The 22,825-nt window shown below is 41.3% G+C and overlaps 1 protein-coding gene across 1 annotated transcript in view; it reads left to right on the top strand.

The window, feature by feature from the left end:
* The window catches only part of LOC103207115 (meiosis 1 associated protein), a 212,662-nt gene extending 190,603 nt beyond the window's left edge, over nt 1-22,059 (top strand). Inside the window, exons 6-10 of the mRNA XM_007952659.2 lie at nt 2,652-2,793; nt 17,448-17,654; nt 19,666-19,806; nt 21,425-21,436; nt 21,901-22,059. Coding sequence (XP_007950850.1) covers nt 2,652-2,793; nt 17,448-17,654; nt 19,666-19,806; nt 21,425-21,436; nt 21,901-22,059 — 661 coding nt within the window. The remainder of the gene's footprint in view (nt 1-2,651; nt 2,794-17,447; nt 17,655-19,665; nt 19,807-21,424; nt 21,437-21,900) is intronic.
* The last annotated feature ends 766 nt before the right edge of the window (nt 22,060-22,825 follow it).

Below are 22,825 nucleotides of genomic sequence, written 5' to 3'. Positions count from 1 at the left end.
CACACATGGTGACATAATCCAGAAACCAACCCAGCTATGGAAGTATCCAAAGTAAATAAGCCTGCAAGATTGTAAACAGGGAACTAGAGACATATTGATAAATGAAGACAACTACAAAAGAAAAAGGGAAAAAATTGTATAGTTAAAGAACTTCTAAATGGTAGAGAAATCAAGACAACTACAAGATAGAACAGACTGTTCTAAACTTGAGGACAAAACTATAAATCACAGGGTAACCTCAAAGAAAAATAATAAACCTTCACATCAAAATAAAAACAAGGACCAGCACAAATATTTAGCAAATAACTGAAACAATAGCAAGGAGCTCTGGTAGCATAGTGTCTAAGGCACTTGTTGCTAGCCAGAAGGCTGGCAGTTCAAACCCACCAGCCACACCATGGAAAGAAGGTTGGGCAATCTACTTCGATAGTGATACTGCCTCCAAAACCCAAGGAGGGGTCGCTATGAATCAGGTCTGACTTGACAGCACATAACAACAATAACAACAAAACAATAGCAATGAAGAAAGTGATAACACAATTCATAAACAAAAAAAGCTCAGCACAGAAAATTATATGGAACAAAGAAATCAGCACCACAAAAAAAAGCACATAACAAAATGACAGCAACAAATTCATACTTGTCAATAATTACATATCTGGCCGGGGACTTATCTCTAAGATTTATAGAAAACTCCAACACCTCAACACCAAAGGAATTCAACAATCCAATTAAAAAATGGGCAGAAGACATGAATAGACACTTCATCAAGGAAGATATTCAGGTAGTTAGCAAATACATGAAGAGATGCTCACAATCATTGGCCGTAAGAAAGATGCAAGTCAAAACAACAAGATACCATATCATCCCAGCACTGATGGCAAGGTTCAACGAGACAGAAAATAACAAATGCTGGCAGGGATGTGGAGAGATTGGGACTCTCATGCACTGATGGTGGGACTGTGCTGTGATATAACCACTGTGGAAAGCAATATGGTGATTCCTTAGAAAGCTGGAATTGGAGATACAATTTGACCCAGCAATCCCATTGCTAAGTATATATCCTAGAGAGGTGAGAGCCAGGACAGGAACAGATATATGCACACCCATGTTCATCGCAGCACTATTTACAATAACAAAAATATGGAAACAACATATGTGCCCATCAATGGAAGAGTGAATGACCAAACTATGGTACATACACACAATGGAATGCTATGCAGCACTAAAGAATAATGTAGAGTCTGCAAAACACCACATAACATGGATGAACTTGCACATTATGCTGAGTGAAATAAGTCAATCACAGAAGGACAAATATAGTACTTGTTGTAGTGGAGAGTTAAGGAAAGGTTTATATATGGAGGGAAACTTTCTTTGTTGGTTGCCAGGGGTGGGAGGGGTGGGGAGGGAACACTGCAAAAAAAATATGCATTGACCCATGTCACTTTAGTTTTGAGTATTTCACTGTACATAAATTATATTTCAATGAAATGCATTTTTTTAAAAAAAGCTTTTTTTAAAAAAAAAGCTTTACATTCAACAATTCTTATTGAATATTTACTATTTTTAGGTAGCAGGACAGAGATCCAACTTTCAAGGAGAAAGTAGTACATAGAATCTACCCCACCCCGCTCCCATTTCTCTAAGCACTAAAATTCCCACTTCCAAAGGAACCAATTTTAGGGTAGCAATCATGGCAAAAATCACTTTTATTACTTCCTAATTTGGAAACAGCTCTGGTGGTGCAGTGGTGAAAACATTCAGCTGCTAAGCAAAAGATTGATGGTTCAAACCCACCAGCCACTCTGTGGGAGAAAGATGAGGCAGTCTGCTTCTGTAAAGATTTATAGCCTTGGAAAACCTATGGGGCAGGTCTACTCTGTCCTACAGGGTCACTATGAGTTAGAATAGACTCCTTGACAGTGGATTGGGGTTTTATTGGGTTAATTTGATCACAATGCTCAGTGCACAGGTACCAAAGTATGTTTGTCCAGGAGTTTGTGGCTATGGATCCTGATAAAGAACCTTCTTAAATGTATCTTCTGTCCACACCTTGCCACAAAAGAACCAATATTGGGATGCAGATGGTTAGCATGCCATTGTATAATATGGTTGCGACAGCAGAGCACTGTGGAAACATCCCCAGAGAAGTCACTTGGAAGGAATGGGTTTAGGAGAAATATTCTTCATGGTCTTGAGCCCTCATAATGGCTACTGTATTCACTAGCAGATTTTGAGGATCTACTGTATGCCAGATACCAGACTAGGTGCTGGCCGTACAAACATGAGCAATTCACAGATCTCTACCTAAAGACAGAGTCCCTGGGTGGCACGAACAGTTAACCACTAGGCTGCTAACTGAAAGCGAACCCACCCTGAAGCACCTTGGAAGAAAGGCCTGGCAACCTGCTTCCAAAAGATCACAGCCATGAAAACCCTATGGAGTGCAGTTCTACTCTGAAACACATAGGATCACCATGAGTCAGAATCTACTCAGTGGCAACTGGTTTGGATTTTTGTTGTTGTTATTTTGTTTTGACCTAAAAACTTTCACAGTAGTGTCTTAGATTTAAACTGAATTTAAGTGCATCTTAGTAGAGGTTCTGGATATCACTAAAGAATCTTTCACTGCCATTATCTCTTCTCAGGGCTCTAAAATTTAGTGGCATCTGCGAGTCACTGATGTATGGACTCCCGTTCATCCTCAAACCCACAAGCTGTTGGCAGCTGGACTGGGATGAGCTGGAGACAAATCAGCAGCATTTTCATGCTTTGTGTCACAGCTTGCTGGTGAGTACTAATGTTCCCAGGTGAGGAAAAGGAAGAATGTGGAAGTTCCAAACACAGAAAAGCAGCTAACTTAATCCTACCCTAATCCCAAACTCGTCTCAATCCTCAAGAGGAGAGGAGAGGGAAAAAAACCTGCAAATATTCTGAAATTTGAAGCAAATCTGACTTGTCTTTGTTGATTTCATGCTATAGAGAATAGTTCCTGAACACTAAATTTGCAAATCCCTGATTTTGTAGGCTGAACATTTAAATGGCAAAGGAGAATTATCCATATAACTAACTTTATTTTAAACTTTCTTCCTAATACTGTGCTAGACATTATTGTTTATTTAAATGAAGAGCCCCTGGTCTGTGCTAGACATTGTGTTAGGCCCTAGATATTCAGTGGTAACATAATAGGCATTATCTATGGCCTCAAGAAATGTACTGTCTAATGGAAGACACAGAATTAAACACACAAACAAATATATGTAAATGTATATATGTGTAGATATGTGTATATGTGTATATATGTAGATATGTGTGTATGTTTATATTGTTGTTGTTGTTGTTATGTGCCGTCGAGTCGGCCTCGACTCATAGCGACCCCTCCTTGGGTTTCCGAGGCAGTATCACTACAGAAGTAGGATTGCCCAACCTTCCTTCTGAGGAGTGGCTGGTGGGTTTGAACCACCAGCCTTCTGGTTAGCAGTCAAGTGTCTTAGTCATCTATAGTGTTGTAGAAATAGATAGATAGATATAAACATATATATGTTTATATATATATATATGGACCTCTGGTGGCATAGTGCCTAAGGCATTTGACTACTAACCAGAAGGTTGGCAGTTCAAATCCACCAGCCACTCCATAGAAGGAAGACTGAGCAATCTACTTCTGTAAAGATTTCCTGCCTCTCAGAAACCCAATGGGGGTCTCTATGAGTCAGAATAGACTTGATGGCAGTGAGTTTGGTTTTTGTGTTTATATATATAACTTATTTTATATGTGTGTATGTGTGTGTATTCCTGGGTGGTACAAAGAGTTAATGCACCCAGCTGCTAATGGAAAGGTTGAAGGTTCATCTACTCAGAGGCACCTTGGGAGAAAGGCCTGGTGATCTATTCCTGAAAAACTTAGCTACTGAAAACCCTATGAAGTACTGTTCCACTGTGATACCTGGGGCTGCCATGAATCAGAATCAACTCAAGGGCAACTGATATGTGTGTGTATGTTCTTAGTTGTGATGATTTCCAGAAAGAAAAGAAGAGACTGCTATAAGAGAATCTCTCAGTGGAAGTGACATTTAAACTAAAACCTGCAAGATGAATAGGAATTAGCAAGGTGGAAGGTGGCAGGAAGTGCATTCCAGGTGCAGGAAAAGGCATGTGCAAAGACCCCAAGGCTGGAAAGAGCTAAGAGAAGAACCAAGAACAAAACGGCCATTGTGACTGAAATACAGAGAGCAAGGCGGTGAGAGGGGAAGATGGGGTTGGAGAAATGAGCAGGGGTTGAATCACATGAAGCTGTGTAGGCCAAATTAAAGACTTTGGACTTTACTTCAAGTCCATGAAACATAAATCATTTTAAATGAGGAAAAATAATATCATCTATTTAAGTGTTTTTTGGGTTTTTTTGTTTTGTTTTGTTTTGTGTTTTGGCTCATTTAAGTTTTTAAAAGAATACTTGCATTGAAATTTGGAAATGAATTTGCAGAAGCAATAATGGAAACACAAAAATGAGGTAGGAGGGCATGGCAGTAGTCAAGGCAAGCAATATGGTAGCTTGAGCTAGACACTGGAAGTCAAGATAAGCAAAGTAAATCAATTACAGAAATATTTTAGAGATAGAATCATTAGAACTTGAGAAAGGAATGGATATAGGCAGTGAGGAAGAGGAAAGCATCAAATAGTTGCTTGGTTTTGATTTGACCAACCAGGTGGATGCTATTTCCATAAATGGAAAAAACAAAAGAGCATACACATGAAACAGTAATACAACAATAGCAAATACCATTCGAGGACATGCAAAACTGCTACATGGATGTAGAATAAAGGATGTGGGTGATCAGGACAGCAGACCAGTGTGTCTCTTTCACTACCAGAAGCAGACTTCTTTTTTTCCTGTTTCAAAGCCCACACTCCCTTTTGGGTCCACCCACTGAGTTCCTGTTTCCTATCTAAAGAACACCCATCTCCTATCTTTGCAGAGCAGAAACAACAGATGCATTCTGACTATTAATGTCCAATAGCTCAGTTGACTCTTTACTCCACCCAATTCTTCAGGATCTAGGAGATGACACATCACTCAGGAGGAATTTCCACTAAGTGTCTTCAATACATTCTTACAGTACGTGGTATTTTAAATATGTACTGGCATTCTAATACACTGCTACAAGGAATGTAAATTTTCTGGAAGTAATAACTTTCAGCACTTTAAGTCCATTGTTGGGAACATAGTCCAAGAAAGCAATCAGAAAAGGGAACAAAGATATATGCACTAACATGTTTGGCTCAGAGTTATTTACAGTAGTAATAAATAAATAAATAAAAACAACCTAAATGTCCGGAATAGAGGCATAGTTAAATCTAAATAGAGGGAAAGTTATAGGGGCTATAATTTAGCCAAACAACAAGGCACTATATAGCCTTTAAAAATAAGAATGGGAAAGAATATTCCCTTCTATCCTCATTTATATACGCAAGATCAGAATCTCTCTGCCTCTGAAATTAGAGCTTGAGAATCTGTATTTATTTATTCAACAAATATTCACTGAGAACTATATTCCAGGCACTGTTCTCAGAGCCATAGAGACTTCTTCTTTATCACTCCTGTTATGGATTGAATGGTGTCCCAAAAAAATATGGGTTGACTCGGCTAGGTCATGATTCTCAGTATTATGTAATTATCCTCCACTTTATGATCTAATGTAATTATCCTGTGACTTGTAAATCCTAACCTCTATGATGCTATTGAAGCAGGATTAGTGGCAGTTATGTCAACAAGGGAGGATAAAATCTATGGCATTAGGTTGTTCCTTGAGTCAATCTCTTTTGAGATATGAAAGAGATTAAACAAGGGAGCAGAGATGAGAGGACCTCATTACCACCAAGAAAGAAGAGCCAAGAATGAAGCAGGTCCTTTGGATCTGGGATCCCTGTGCTGAGAAGCTCCTAGAACCAAGGGAAGATCAAAACACCTGGAAATCTCCAAGGAACAGTGGAGTCAAAAACCTTCCTGCAGAGCTGATAAAGCCTTCCCATGGAGCTGGCACCCTGAATTCCAACTTCTATTTTCCTAAACTGTGAGAGAAAAAAAATTCTGTCTGTTAAAGCCATCTACTTGCGGTATTTCTGTTTTAGCAGTACTAGATAACTAAGACAACTTCTCATGGAAACTCTTGCAAGTATGTGGTTGACCCACCACTGATATCCTTTTTTTGGAGCACTTACTAAGTGCTAGTCACTTAACCAAGTGCTTTTCAAACTTTCTCTCATTTAATCCTAACAATAACTGTGTGAGAGAGGGATTTTGTCCCTATTTTTACAGATGAGGAAGCCTGAGGCCTAAAGAGGTCAAGTGACTTACCAAAAGTCACACAGCTATTGGAAGCTGTGAGTCAGAATTTGAACCTAGTTCTGTTGACTTGAAAGTTCATATTTTTAACTTCTTTGCAAAAGCCTATACTCTAGATGTGATCAGATAAATATAGACTACAGTACTGAAGCTAATTATTCTTTCACCTAGACCCTATGCTTCTGTACTTCATTGTACTTCAATTCACTTAAAGTTTATTAGGTACTCTAAACAGCTCCTCACCTATCTGGTGTTACTGCTCTCCGCTGTGTTTCACTCAGATCAAAGACCACTCTCCTTTTCTGGAAAAGAGAGAAGCAAAGTCTGAATGGCCCTTTTTTCTTGCTTTTCATATGACATCTTCTCCAAGCAGCAAAAATCCTCAAAGGCAGTGTGTTATAGTGGGATACATTTTTCACAAGCATCTGCTCATTCATTCAACAGTAAAACTTTTGCATACCTTCTACATGACAAGATTTACTTTTAATTTTAACCTTCCTGACCCTCATTTCACAAGTTCATAGCAGTTCTGTAACATAACCTTGGTTTTGTGTTCTTCCCTACACATTTTTAATGTGCTCTTTTAAAATCTGATATCTAGTCAGTTCTTTGTGGAACTCCCTTGCCTTCTGTTTCTCGCAGTGATGTTTCCCCTCAAGTCAACTTCTCATTCTAACTTCTGTCTTTCTGTTAATAGCACTACCACCACGGTCGATTCACCCATGCTTGAAACCTCAGTTACTTTCAGCTATCTCACCCTTTACACCTACTTCATTACCAGGTCACATCAATTTTCCTCTCATAACATGAGCTGTAACTGCCCTTTCCTTCCCATTCCCACTGCTATTTCTTACCAAGATTTAATCAGTAAACTCCAAACCTTCTTCCCTACCTCCAATCTCTTCCTTTTCTAATTTGCCCTGTACACTGGCAGCAGATTCATCTTCTTGAAGTATTCTCCTGATTATCATGTTTTTCTGTGGGGCCAATACCCAATCACATAGTACACATTGCCTGTTCTGTTCCCCAGCATCCACTGTGTTTATCTGCTCTCTATTCTCATTGTCACTATCCTAGTGCAGGTCCTTTTTATCTCTTTCCTTTAGTATTGCAATCATCTCAACTTGTCTCAATGCCTTTAGTATTTCCCTTTCCAAATTCATTTTACATGCTGCCACCAGATTAATCATCTTCAAACACACACAGATCCTGCCATTTCTCAGCTTAAAAATACTTTGTGGCTTTCTATTGCTTATACACTAAAATCCCTAGCCTAGTATTCAAGGTCTAGTCTAGTGTCCCATTATTCCCCCTTCACGCATTTTATACACGAATCAGATTAAGACACAAAGCTTAAATTTTCCCACCTTTGAAGCTTTGCTTATATTTTCCGCTTTCTCATCTCCTTGTGTTCAAATCCTACCCCATTCTGAAAGACCCACCTCAGGTGAATGGTGTTTTCACCATTGAAAGGTTTCAGTGAGACCTTTCCAGATTCCTCTATTGATCATTAGACCTTTGTTTTCTCTATTCCTTTTTAAGGAAAAAGGTATTTCAAATAGCTTAAAATACACATGACTTATGATTTAAGTAAAAATCTAAGATATAAATTTGATGGCCCAAACTTCAAGATGATATGGTTGCCTTTTCCTAGTGTTTCTACCTTTTCCTTACTTTAGCACATAATTCCTCAGTCTTAGTCAAATTTAGGTCCAACATAGAAATTCCTCCACTTTGTTACCTCTTTTTTTTTGGTGAGTCAAGTCAAGGCAGTTGTCTAATCTGTTGTGGTAAAATATAATTTGTATTGTCCATGAAAAGCATGGGCTTAGGAATCAGATGTCTCAAGATGCTTGACAGCTTCCTTATTTCCAAACTGTGTGAACTTAGGCACCATATTTAACCTGTCTAACATTCAGTGTATTCATCTATTTATAATTCTAACAAATCTAGCAGTCCCCACATGATTTAATCTTTGCACAAATGGCATATAAGGAAGCAGATACAGAGGCTCGGGAGCTCTGCTAGCATAGTGCCTAAGGCACTTGACTGCTAACCAGAAGGCTAGTGGTTCAAACCCACCAGCCACTCCTCAGAAGGAAGATGGGGCAATCTACTTCCATAGTGATATCGCCTCGGAAACCCAAGGAGGGGTGGCTATGAGTCAGGTCCAACTTAATGGCACATAACAACAACAACAATACAGAGGATCAAAAGTAATCTTTAAGTTAATTTATTTGTGTCTTTCACAAAACACCAAAGAGAATCTATTTCATAATCCATGATGACATTTCTCAAATGTCTTCCTCCACTCCCCAAACATCTCAAACCTGGAGCTGTTCTGAGAATTTTCATATGACAAACCCTAAAACTTTCTACGTCTCTAGTCCCTGTTCCTCTCTCTGTCTTCCTCCTCCCTCTCTCAGCCAGATGTTATATAGGTTGACTTAGCCTCACTGACATAGTCCCCCTCCCTGTCAGGGCCTGTTTCTCTCTACCTTCTGAAAATATCCAGGAATAGAGCTGATATGATAAGACTTCTCCTTTCATAGAGTCAGGAATAGGAGGAAGATATAATGTATGGCTAATTTCCTTCATGAACAACTGCCTCCTTTGCCATGAGACCAAAACTGGATGGTGCTGGTCTACCATTACTGAAATTTTGATGAAAGATATCACAGAAGAATTCTGATCAAAAGGGGAAAATGCAGAACAGAATTTCAAATTCTCATGGACTCTATACTTTATGGCACCATGGAGGGTGGATGAACCCCTGAAACTATTGCCCTGAGATAATCTTTAAGCTTTAAACCAAAAATATTCCTTAATGTCTTTTTAAAACTGAACAATAGTTAAGCTTAACTAGCAGAAAAGAGAATTATGCTCTTTTAACAACTATATAGGATCAAACTGAAAACAGCAATTCAAAAGATTAGTAGGAACCTTAAGAAGAAATGAATTTACATTAATGAGAGAAGAATACTCAGAAAAGGAGAGTGAGAATAGTTGCACAACTCAAAATATGTAATCAATGTCACTAAATTGTACATTTAGAAACTGCTGAATTCATGTAATTTTTGCTGTGTATATTCTCAACATCAGCAAAATAAATAAAATTTAAAGAAAAAAAACTACTTTCATGGCTTAGAAGTGGAGTGGGAAAGAAGAAGGGAGAAGGTGAATGGCAGATACACATTAGTAACTTTTGTCCCTGTCACATGTAAAATAGAGATAATGAACTACAACTCATAAGGTTTTTAAGATGATTAAATAATATTACATATGTAAAGCACCTAATATATGCCTGGGCCATGATTTGCATATAGTGGTTGGTTACCGACTCTATGATTTCCATTTGTTTCTTTTTTTATAGGTTCTAATTTGCTGGAGAAATTCTCTATATTTTCATATATTTTATTGTACATGGTTATTTTTAAAGTCTTGTCAGCTAACTCTCATACTTGGATAACCTGTGGATTTGTTCCTATTGTCTCTTTTTTCTCTTGGTTTTCAGATATTTGGTCCTGATTTTTGGCAAACCTGGTAATACTTTAGTGAAAGACACGTTTTGTACAAATCAATTGTAGATGCTCCAGTTGATGTTGGCTTCTTCTAGAAAGGGCTCACCCTTGCCTACACTAGGCAGATAGAGTAATGGCTGATCATCGTTTTCTTCTCAGGCAGGATTGTGCTACATTAAAGCTGGGCTACAGCCCATCTAAGATTCAGTCTACCTCTGGTTTGCTTCTGGCCCTCTGGGGTCTTCCACTGAAAGTCTGGTGTATTCCGTGCTTTCCCTTCTTTTGGAAGGTCCCAACTCTAATCTTGTAGCTCAGTTTATTTAATACTATCTCTTCTTCTTTTAGAGTAGTTCTTCTGAACAAAGTCCACACTGCCATAATTAAATTCTAGTCATTAGTGCCAGCCCACCAGGCCTCATCAGCTATGAATGTTGTATAACTTTTCAAATTACTTTTTACATATATTCTAAAGTTTAATCAACTGTAGCTTTAAGTGTTACTCCATTCCCTGATTTTTTACTTGAAATTTGAATGTTGCACCTTTCTGCCCTCCTCATAGATTATTTTGCTTTTATTTTTTTCCGCCATGTATGCAGAGTAGAACTGCTCAATAGGGTTTTCAAGGCTGTGACCTTCTGAAGCAGGTCACCATACCTATCTTTTTAGATCGTTTTTGCTTTATTTCTTTTACTTCTTTTTTCTTAGATCACTTTATCGGATAGGCAAGGCTGTTGATAAACCCATTTTTCCCAGTCTTTCCTGAGAGATATGTACTGTTCATTCATTAGTATAAATTTTACTCTTAGATCAAGCCAGACCATAAGACAGCTATATGCTTTGACTGCATTCTTCAGAGCTTATAGCTCTATGTCAAAAAGCTATTCAATTATTTTCAATTATTACTAAAATGTATGAATGTATATACTATAAAATATAAATATATCTTTAATTTTCAAAAACTTAACACTTTACAAAAAGAATTAACACTATTCCATTCACAGATATTAATTTATTTTATCCTCATAATCATCTTATGATGTAGGCATTGTTGTTGTTGTTATGTGCCGTTGAGTCGGACCCGATTCATAGCAACCCCTCCTTGGATTTCCAAGGCAGTATCACTATGGAAGTAGATTGCCCCATCTTCCTTCTGAGGAGTGGCTGGTGGGTTTGAACTGCCAGCCTCTGGTTAGCAGTCAAGTGCCTTAGGCACTATGCTACCAGAGCTCCCTGATGTAGGCATTATGACCCCTAATTTATAGATATAGAAATTGAAGCCCACATTACACAGCTGGTAAATGGTAAAACTAGGTTTGAACCCAGAAAGGCTAGCTCCAAGGCCCAAACTCTTGACTACTCTACAGCCATATGAAATCCATTATCATTTTAATTGTAGGAGTTCTGAAAGATATCATGCACTACTCAATAAAGATCCATAAGAGAACTCCCAAGCTTTATATCAAGGAAATCTGGAGGGTTCCTTTCTCCCACAAGTGAGTTGTTTGCATTTCTGTGAGCTCATCTAATCCTGGCTATATCATTGCCCTACCCTTATTTTCCCTTTGTCCAATCTCCTTATTTATTTTGTATTGTTGTTTGGTTGTATTTTTCTAAACTAGCTTAATTGCTTTGTGGAATATGACAGGGAATAAATACATAAATAAATAAAATTAATATTTTCCAAGTCTTTATATGATGACTCTATCCATTGCCAGGAAAACATCATTTCAATAACCAAATCATACTGTGAACCCCAGTTATGTAGCTAATGACTCACTTCCCACAACCTCATTTCTCTAACAAAGTCATCTCTGTGAGAACTAGAAAAAGACATTAAAATACCACCTAGGCCTTTCAGTTTCCTTCTTAAAATGTCAGAGTCTCTGGAGATGTATTCCAGGGCTTTACAGGCCATGTCTGCCCTAATTGGCCACAGAAGTGACAGGATTTGAGCCAGGATATGTCCAGCAGGAGTCTGAGTGCACAGGCAATGAGCTGGTTGGACTATGAATGGGTGGGGAAATGGAAAGTCCTTGGTTATACAGGCTTAAAGTCAAAGCAAGGATCCAAACTGTCTGGGGTGATGGCAGGTCAGGAGCCATTTAGAAAAAAAAAAAAAAGAAGAAGGAGAAAGCAAGCAAATAAAAAGCTTGCAGTGGAGACAGACATGTTCTAGGATAACAGGCTAGCATGAGGTCAGTGGCTTCCTGGGACTCGCTCTTGTCTATTTTTCTGGGTTCATCATTTAACACGCCCTTCCATCCTCCACTCTAGCCACAGTAATAATGACCAAATGTTCTCCAAATATGCTAACCTGTTTCAAACCACACTTTTTTTTTTTTTTTTTGCTACTCCCTTTCCACTGCCTCTGTTCTCCTAAGAAATTCTACTCATTTTTTCCATATTCTGCTAAAATATCTTCACTATGAAGTTTTTCCTGCCCCTCAGAGTCTACTCCCATTTATCCTCTTTGTCTCTTCCCCACCCATGTGCCTGTTGCCATATTTATCTTGACATTCATAGCACTTCATACCACTGCTAAGCAGTATGAACTTACACCATAGCTCTGTGATATGAGAAATGTCACATTACTGTATTTTTGTAAACCAAATTTAGAAAACATTAGTCCCCAAGTGCCAGCATGTTAACATACTCAATACCAATATGGGTGCTTGTCTCCCTCCTTAGTGCCATGCTCAGAATCCTAGAGGGATACACAGTACAGAAAATACAAGAAGTGACCCTCTGATCTTCAACATACCTTAATTACCACTGAGTTATTACGTCCATTTCAAAGACTCATGACTCCTACCCCTTAGGACTGTGCCAGGTAAAGGAGCTTTTGCTGAGGATCCCAAGCTGCCGCTTCCCTGGGTCCCTCACACAGCTGTTCTTCCATTCAAAGTACTGTGTACAAGGGGGCCAGATCTCTGATTCTCTAGGAAACCCAAGACCCTCATTCTTTCCCCAATATCCAATAAACTTCCCCTTATCCTTCTGTTGTTGTTGTTGTTATGTGCTGTCGAGTTGGACCCGACTCATAGCGACCCCTGTTTGGGTTTCCGAGGCAGTATCACTACGGAAGTAGATTGCCCCATCTTCCTTCCTAGGAGTGGCTGGTGGGTTTGAACCGCCAGCCTTCTCGTTAGCAATCAAGTGCCTTAACCACTAAGCTACCAGAGCTCCACCTCATCCTTCTAGAATGGGCCATTTCCACTTCCACCAACTCCTTCAGCTACACAATAGGCTCTGTAACACAAACTTTGATGAGGAGTTGTCTTCCAGGAGCTGCTGCTTCTATCTTCATCCCTAAAACCCAGCAACTTTATTGGTACAGAACAAAAACATTGCTTATGCTTGCCAGAGTCCTACAGCACAAGAACTACTCACAATTCATAGCTCAATAAATTATCCTGCTACATATTTCCTCTTTATAAATATTTGTACCCCAAAAGAAAATGTACTTCCCATTCCAGTGTTGCCCTCAAGGATGTGAAGCTATACCAGCCTTTAACCCAACTAATCAGTTATCTGGACTGAGTTGCATTCTCTTGATATATCATAACCCCAAATGCAAATTAATGCCTCATAATGTGTATAAAAATACAACTGAATTTTACATATTGATCTTGTAGCCTATGAACTTGCTGAGCTTATTAGTTCTAACAATTTTGTGTGAATTTCTTATGATTTTCTAAATACAAGAAATTGTTTTATTTCTTCCTTTTCAATCTAGTGGCCTTGTTTCTTTTTTCTTGCCTAATTACCCTCGCTAGAACCTCCAGTACAATGTTGAATACAGTGGTGAGAGCAGGCATCCTTGTCTTGTTCCTAATCTTCAGAGAAAAGATTCCAGTCTTTCACTGTTCAATATGGTATGAGCTGAGGGGTTTTCATAGACGTCTTTATCAGGTTGAGGAAGTTCCCTTCTATTCCTAATTTGCTGAGTGCTTTTATCATGAAAGCATATTGCATTTTTTCATTTGCTTTTTCTGCATCTATTGAGAATGGTCGTGTGTTTTTGTCCTTTATTCTATTAATGCAGTGTTACACAGTTGTTTTGTTTGTTTGTTTGGATTTCAGGATGTTATACCAAGCTTGCATTTCCAGGATAAAACTTGGTTATGGTGTATAGCACTTTCTGTACGTTACTGGATTTGGTTTGCTAATATTTTGCAAATCAATGTTGCATCACTGTTGAAGGATAGTCCCCATGTCAGCAGTGATTTTGAAAGATCTCACTCAATTTTCTGCATAACTGTTCTCCAATAGAATCTTAGCAATTTTCTCAAAATCAATGAGTTTAAATTCCAGGGGTCATAATTTTTCTGTGTGCAGCATTCAAGGATCCCACAGTGTAGCAGGTATGAATTTGCTCCACAGCACTTAGGCAGTTGGTGTCACTAGGGGAGTGTGCGGGGTGCAGACTGCACTGCATGATACTATCAGAGGGGGTGATACCAAAATGACTATCTGTGATATTTTTTTGCAATGTTTCAGCAGAAATTTATTCTTTTTACTAAATATATCCCTGTAGTTATGACAACAAAAACACTTTTCATAAGTCCAGCTTACATGTACCAATTTACCTAAAATGCTAAAATTCTATGGCACTGTGCTTTTTGAACTTTCTAATGCACTCCTGTCAGAGCTGTCATTATTACCCAATTACAATGACACTTTTAGCACTTGGTCTCATAAGGATGTGCTACAAGCATGAACTGTCGCTTTTGTTGCTGACGGTATTTATATAGTCACTAACTTTGTCAAATTTTCTGGTATTTCACCTACAATATTGTGGTACTAGGAGCTCTGGTAGCACAGTGGTTAAGGCATTAGGCTGCTAATCAAAAGGTCAGCAGCTGCTCTGCAGGACAAAGGTGAGGCAGTCTGCTTCCCTAAACATTTACAGCCTTAGAAACCTGTGGGGAAGCTCTACTCTGTCCTACAGGGTCACTATGAGTCAGAACAAACTCAGTGGCAGTGGGTCTGGTTTTTATTGTGGTAATTCATGTTTGTGAACCTATACCAATATCGTGTTTGCTAATGAAATAATAATTAAAGGAAAAGAAAGAAAATCAAAAAAGGTTTCCACTCAGTTACTAATAATGTTGTAAGTAATAATGCTGTGATTCAGTGCAGAAAGATTTTACAAAACCAATTTGTTGTTGGTATTCATATAATCTAAGAAATAATTACATTTAAGCCACTTACAACTATAATTATCACATTATTCTATGATTAAAATTGATAATAAATATTACTAAGGATTCTATATCGTCTGGTATAGGGAGAGGTCCATGGGGTGGGGGGGGGGAACACCATGAGTTTCCACAGTGGATGATACCAACCCTAGTATGACTGAAGTGAAAGAAATATCACATAGCCATAGTCCTGTAAATTGAATCAAGCTGCCTCCAAGCCCCCAGCAACTTGCCACAGTGGCAAGATATTCCATGCTCAGTCAGATCTTGGTAGAGTGACCAGCCATTCTGCTTTGCAGGACTGAGTGGTTTCATGAGACATAGGTCTGTCAGTGCTAAAACTGGGTAATTCCCAAGCAAACCAGAATAGTTGGTTATCCTAAGTCTTAGACCAACATTAGTTTAAAAGCCTCCCTTTACTAAATTATAACCTGTAAGAAGAGAAAGGACATCTATGAATTTCTAGGGACATAATAGACACTCAATACATTTTTAATTTTATAAATAATCAGTAAATAAGCAAACTAAAGCACAAAAATGCATGAAAAATAGAAGAAACAAATTAAAATAAATAAATAAAAAGGCTTGAGCCCCCTAACAGCTATTTGAGTGAACTGAAATTGAGTGTCTTGGTCAAACTTGCATCTTCCTAGTTATCCCTTCCCAAGAACATTCCTTCCAGGCTTTAAGAGGGCAGGTCCTCAGAGCAAGGACAAGTCCCCCAAAAAATACACATACACCGTGATTCCTAGATTGTTTCTTACCAGTTTGATGGGTTTTAAAAGCATCAGGCAGACTCTCCATCCTGTTTTGCATCTCTTTTTGGAAAGACAGCACATCTCCAGAGATAAGCAAAATGTTAGAAAACCACAAACTTCTGACAGTACCCATAAAGCTCTTGGCACAGGGCCTGGCATATGGTAAGCATCCTATAAACGTTCATGATTATGATTGTGATTATGATTAACTTTCTCATGCCCAAATCACCTGTGCCCCGAAATATCTTAGTGAGGTTGTTCCCTGCCTCCGAACTCGTCAGTCAATTCCTGAGGTCATCTACCACAGGAATTATACACACCTCTTCTCAAAGAGATGAACAGTTTTCCTACCACCTTCTGGTGCCCACCAAACCTCCTCAGAGTTCTGTGCTGCACAGAAGAATGACTGTGCTTTAAAGTATCTGAAAACCCCTGGCACATTCCATCTGGAATGTAACACAAGTACTGTAGCAGTTTGTTTGTTTGTTTGTTTTCCTGCCACTAAGTCACTTTCCATTTGTCCTCCACAAAATACTGGTTATCCTCTACCCCTTTAAAATCTTTTTCGCCCTGTTTGTTTCTTCCTACGTTATTTCTTCCAACCTTCCATATAAGCTCCAGTGGGTAAAGCTAGTGTGCTTTCTTTCATCATGTCTAGCAGGGAGGTGGTTATGTTCGCAACAGATGTAACTGATGATCTCTTCAAGCAAGAGGACACAATTTACAGATGACTGTAACAGCTCTGACTACATTTTTCCTGAACTTTTATGGTTTTCCCTGAAAAACTGCCATAGAAAATTGCCTCATTTCCCTGCCTATCTAAAAAGGGTGTGCCTAGAAAAACTGATTTTAAGTCTGCTTGTTCCTTTTCCTTACCCATGGTGCTGACCTCTTTTAATCTCCATGGTACATGGCAAAGTGTTACCCTCTGTTCTAGAAACCCGTCACTCATGGAAGTCAATTCTGACCCTTCTTTTTGTCATGTACCTGCTGAAATTGATCTCAAGGCCCTAGACCCCACCTGCCTCCTTGTCACCAAAACTTTCTTCTCCCTGCTGTCTCCTCCTCCCACCTCACAGGCTCTTCACCACCTTCTTAAATCTTCTCTGGGCATTCCAGGGATATTTCCCAGTCAACCCATTCTAAACCCAGTTGTTAGCAATACAACCAGAATTTTTCACCCTCAAAATAAAACCTGTATTTCAGAACACCCAGATACAAGTCTTTGTTTCTTTCATAATTCTTAAAACTACCAATTTATCATTGAGTAATATGTTAGCCCTCACTGCGCTGACACCTACTTCAGATTAAAGAATATTTCTTAACTTGTCTCTCCATTGTTAACCTCTTCTCTTTTTTTTTCCTCCTCTTTTTTTTCTCTTTTTTAATGTTAACCCTTTTGAGTTATTCTCTCTGGCACATCCTTGACCAACGAGGAAGAATAGTGCCTTGTGGCACTGGTGATTCAAGCAGGAAGTCCTTCCCTCTCGGGGCCAAAGTGAAATGGCTCAGCCCTTCCTGACTACCTCAGAGGAACTCAGCAGCCTCGACTGAGATTGATCCTCAAAAGGTGCCAAGGACTGAAGATGAACTAGGGTTATGTATGTTCTTGTTTCAGAAAAGAGAGTGGCTGCTGTTGGCCAAAGGGGAGCCCCTGAGCCTGGAGTACAGCCAGAGAGTCTCTGCCAGCACCTTCTATGTGATCATGCCATCACCCTCCCTCACTCTGCTGGTTAAGGCTGTGGCCACACGTGAACTGATGCTGCCTAGCTCCTTCCCCCTGCTACCTGAGGACCCAACTGATGACAGCCTTAAGACTGTGGAGGCAAGTGGGGCTCAGATCTCACAGACCTACGGGGCAGTGAGAGGTGAGAGAAGAGAATGGAGTTGAGAAAGGATGGAAGAGATGGGTGAGCCCATGAGGGAATGAGCTCAAGGGCAGCTCCAGTCAAGCCGGGAAACAGAAAGAGATGTGGTTCCGAGAGGTACAGTAGGAGTGCCAAAGAAGGAAGCAAGGATAGAAACCGAGGCTGGGTAGAAGGAAATTAATACTTAGATTAAGGCAGCAGGTAAGGAATGAAATGAAAAAGAGATTAGAAGAGAAAGCTGTAGAGAGAGAAGGGTGGTAGGTATAGAGGAACGACTGGGGATTAGTGACATCCTTGGAAGAGTGTAAGACATGCACACCCCTGAAATCTGATCAAAATGAACACCAACAGTAGCTGTAAAGGAAAAATGCGGAAACTGCTACAGAAGGGAAACCTAGATAGAATGCAAGGGTGTGCAGACCAGGAAGTCATAGACCAGCCCATTCCAGCTCCAAGTCATGCACTTGATTCTAGTTTTGTTTCATTTTGTTTTTGCACTGGCTACCCTGCCCCCCTGGGAGCTCTGGTAGCATAGTGCCTAAGGCACTTGACTGCTAACCAGAAGGCTGGTGGTTCAAACCCACCAGCCACTCCTCAGAAGGAAGATGGGGCAATCTACTTCCGTAGTGATACTGCCTCGGAAACCCAAGGAGGGGTCACTATGAGTCGGATCCGACTCGACGGTACATAACAACAACAACAACCCTGCCCCCCCGCTTCCAACCTCACTCTTACCATAGAGGGGAGATTGTCAGGTGAGAACAGAGAGATGAGTGTCTTAGGGGGCAAAAGGGAAAGGAGAAGACACAATGGAAGGCAGGGGAAGAAAAAAAGTAAGGAGGAGGGAGAAAAAGGAGATGACAAAGAAACGGGAATATATGTATGCATTCTTGTGCCTTTGTGTGTTTATTTTTGCATCCCTGAGCGTGTATGTGCTTGAGTCTCTAGATTGGTGTCTGTGTGGGTAAGTCTGTGCCCATCTGTGTGACAGCCTGTCCTTACAGGTCCATTTTCTCTGCATTACTGTATGGGAGTATACCCATGTTTGTGTGCATCAATTTCTATTGAGGAACGAGGAAAAGGCAGCCACTGCAAGAACCCGAATGGGAAGGGCTTCAAAAAGACTCAGCTGCAAAGGAGGGAGCAGCTCTGAAGGCCCCTCTCTTCCCCTGCTCCTCTCTTCCCCTCCTCCCCTCTTCCCCTCCTTCTCTCTTCCCCTCCTTCTCTCTTCCCCTCCTCCTCTCTTCCTGGGGTCTAAATTTTGTATTTCCTCTGTCAGCCTCCCAGGCTGGGATGGGAGAGATGGCTCTGGGCATCAAATTATGGAACCACACTGCTGCTGGATGGCTGTCTTATGTGCAAAAAGGACAGAGGCTGAGATTGTGCTCCCGGCTTGGCAGCCATGGGGATTCAGAGAGAGGTGGGCACGAGTGGCCATGGCTCACTCAGCGTCTCACTTCGGGGCCAATGGTTCCTGGCACAGGATGTTGTGGCCGGAAAACCTGACTGCTCAGGAATGCTGTGTTCGCGTGTCCCTCCTCCCGGTATGCTCACCACTCACTCTCAGGCTGAGAACTCTATGTACTCCCCGCCCCACCTCACACTCCATAGTGTGAGCATCCACACCCCACCACGGTCACCCCTCCCTCAGCACTCACACTGCAGCCTTTGTAGCCCTCACAGCACTCCCCGCCCCTCTCAGAAGCCTGCCTGGCACACAATTCTCAGGGTCAGAGTGTCCAGTGCCCCTAACTACTTGGGGTTGCTCCTCCCTCTGGTACCCTTGCTTGACACTTAACCTCATAAGCACTGAGACCTCAGGGACACCCATCTATTTCACTGGTTACCGTGATGCCCTCAGTAATTCGCACCTCCTCCAGCTTCTCACACTCAGGGGTCTCTGCCTAACGTTTTGTATTTCTGTGACCTCAATTTCCCTGGGTGAGGCCCCTCCTCTCTTTTCTTCAGAGCATGCTGGACACCCTGGAACTAGAGCCCACCTACAACCCATTGAAGGTCTGGAGCCACCTGTACTCACACCTGAACAGCATGTTGGCCAAACCTCAAGGGCAGGTCCAATCAAGCCGGGAGAGCCAGGCCCTGAGGAAGGTACCAGCTCCCATCCATACCTGCCTTTCATTACTTCCCTCCTTCCCCTTTATGCCCAGAGTCTAAGAGAGTGAGCCCTCCCAATGGGAAGCTCTGGTAGTGTAGTGCCTAGGGCACTTGACTGCTAACCAGAAGGCTGACGGTTCAAACCCACCAGCCACTCCTCAGAAGGAAGGTTGGGCAATCTACTTCCATAGTGATACTGCCTCCACAACTCAAGGAGGGGTCACTATGAGTCAGATCTGACTCGAGGGCACATAACAACAACAGCAAGTGGATGAGGTCAGGTCAACTGCAGTAAACTGGGCCTCAAGAGAGAAGGATGAGGTTTTCAGAGCTCATGAAAAACAAGTGAGAGTGAAATCTAAGCTTCATTCCAAAATCCATTCCCTAATCCCCTACCCAAGGGAGTAGCCCTCCTCCCTGATCCCACCCATGGTAGAGGTAGAACCAGGACAAGGAGAGGAAAAAAGAGTGGCCTTTCGCTCTGCTGTTGGTTTGTGCCATGGAGCTGATTCCAGCACATAGATCCTATAGGACAAAGAATTGCCACAAAGGGTTTCCTAGGCTATAATCTTTGCAGAAACAGATGCCTACATCTTTTTTTCTGTGGCACCTCTGGTAGGTTTGAATACCAACCTATCAGTTGGCCAAGGACTTAACCATTACGCCACTAGGACCTATTGCTTTAAAAAAAAAAACAAAAAACCTCACTGCCATGGAGTAGATTCTGAGTCATAGCAACCCCATTGTGTTGGACGGAGACTGCCCCATCTTTCTTCCAAGGAGTGGCTGGTGGGTTTAAACTGCCCATCTTTTCAGTTAACAGCCTAATGCCTTAACCACTACACCACCAGCGCTCCTTGCCTATTACTACAAACAAAGGAAATTACAAATCCTACCAAGTCGGAGGTCTGCTTTGATATTTACATCTGATAATATTGTGGTGATCCAGGCCTAATGGATAAGGCATCAACCTTCAGAGCTGGGGATTGTGGGTTCAAGTCCCACCTGGTGATGTAGTGGATAAGGCATGTGGCTGCTTTATCCACTGCTAGAAGGTCAGTGGCTCAAACCAACCAGCAGCTCTGTGGAAGGAAGATGGGACGATTACTTCTGTAAAGATTTACAGCCTCGGAAACCCAATGGAGATCACTATGAGTCAGAATGGCATTGTTTTTTAATGTTTAGGTATCTTAATTGTAGTTTATAACTGATAACTGATTGGTCATTTAACAGACTGCTATCCCATTAAGCGGGAGCTCTGGTAGCATAGTGCCTAAGGCATGTGACTGCTAACCAGAAGACTGGTGGTTCAAACCCACCAGCCACTCATCGGAAGGAAGGTTGGGCAATCTACTCCCGTAGTGATACTGCCTCGGACACCCAAGGAGGGGTCACTATGAGTCGGGTCCGACTCGATGGCACGTAACAACATCCCACTAAGCAAACTGGCTGTACTAGAACTACAACCACACTCCCTTCTTGAAAAAAAAAGTCAAAGAAAGTGGGAGAAGAAATGCCCAAGGGAAGGGAAATTCATATTTAATGAGTACCAACCATTTGTAGCTCTGTGGTAAGTACTCTTACACTGTATTTTCTCATTTAATCCCCACAGCATCCCTACAAGGTAAGTTTTCTGCTAGTTCTACTGTTGAAAACAGTAAGGCTGACCAGGGTGATAGCTCAAAGACAAGGGTTGAAGAAAGGACAGTAATTGAGGGCAAAGAGTTCTTTTTATGAAATCCGTATTTTCTAATGCTTGGGCTTTCTCTTGCTGTTATTAATCTTTTCCTCGTTTCTCAGTAACACTGCCTTTAGAAAAACTCCCCTTTTGTCTTAGTTGAAGTAAGATACAGACATTTCCATACTATAATCTAGAGGCAGATGTGTGGAAGCAGAGCCCATCCCAGACCCATCCCAGGCTAGCTGGCGAGCAGGGTGGAGGCTGGCGCCAAGGGGGACTCCATGATCATGCTCCCCGAGCCTTGAGGCTGTCACTGCAGGAATGGGACATGAGAAAGAGTTAGGACAGGAGGCCCAGCAGGAAGGAACAGGGTAAGAGATCAGGAACTGTGATTGCTCTTTTTGCAGGCTGGGCAATTGCAGGCCAACCGAGTTCGAGCCACAGTGGCCCCTCTGCCTATGACTCCAGTCCCAGTCAGAGCCCCCAAGATGCCAGCAGCCCAGAAAGCTTCCTCTGAAGACTTCTTGCTTCCTTCTAATGAGGAGGAGGAGGAAGAGGATCCCTGAGGGCCCGAAGTCTCCAGTGCCAGAGCCTAGCTGCCCTGCTGCACCACATCCATGCTGAAGTTCACTCAGTGGCTGTCTGTAGTCAGACTTGCCATCTATCCACCTGAGCCTCTGTGCACTCACTCACCGGGGACTGCGAAAAAGCCTTCCTTGGACCCTCAGTGCTGCTACCACCCCCTCTTCTTGTGGGGGGGGGCACCCGAGCCTTGTCCTTCTCTAAACAGGGGCGCTAGTTTTCTTTTGGATCATTTGATATTATTAACAGAGATGGAGATTAAACTCATTAAGCTTTTACCATTGTTAGCATTCCCAACCCAGAATTTCTCTTTGTAGCTGTGAAAGCAGGCAGATGAAGTCGGGTCACCCTAGGGAAACTGGGCCTCTGGAAACAAGGATGAACTTTTCAGAGCACATGAAAAACAAGTGAGAATGAAACCCAAACCTCAGTCCAAAGCCCATGCCCCTCCCACTTACACCTACCACACTGCAGTTCTCTTTAGCTTCCACACAGACCAAGTGAGGGTAGAGTCAGGGGAGAGGATGGTGTGAAAAAGACCTACTCCTTTTCCCCTAACCCCACTCCTGCCCACCCTCCTGTCAGCCCCCTCCATCCATAAAACTCCCATTTATAAAACACTCTGCTTCAAATTACACAAAGTACTTTAGAAAATTGTATTTCAAATAAACCTGTGAAGTAGAGCCTATTATTAATTGTTCCAGTTTACATAGAGGCAGCAGGGAGAAACTGAGGGTTGGAAATGCTATG

Source organism: Orycteropus afer, unplaced genomic scaffold (assembly GCF_000298275.1).
Source record: "Orycteropus afer afer isolate SDZICR_OR568_19922 unplaced genomic scaffold, OryAfe1.0 scaffold00354, whole genome shotgun sequence".
NCBI classification, from domain to species: domain Eukaryota; kingdom Metazoa; phylum Chordata; class Mammalia; order Tubulidentata; family Orycteropodidae; genus Orycteropus; species Orycteropus afer.
Note: the sequence above shows the minus strand (reverse complement) of the source record. Positions and strands in the feature narration are given on the sequence as shown.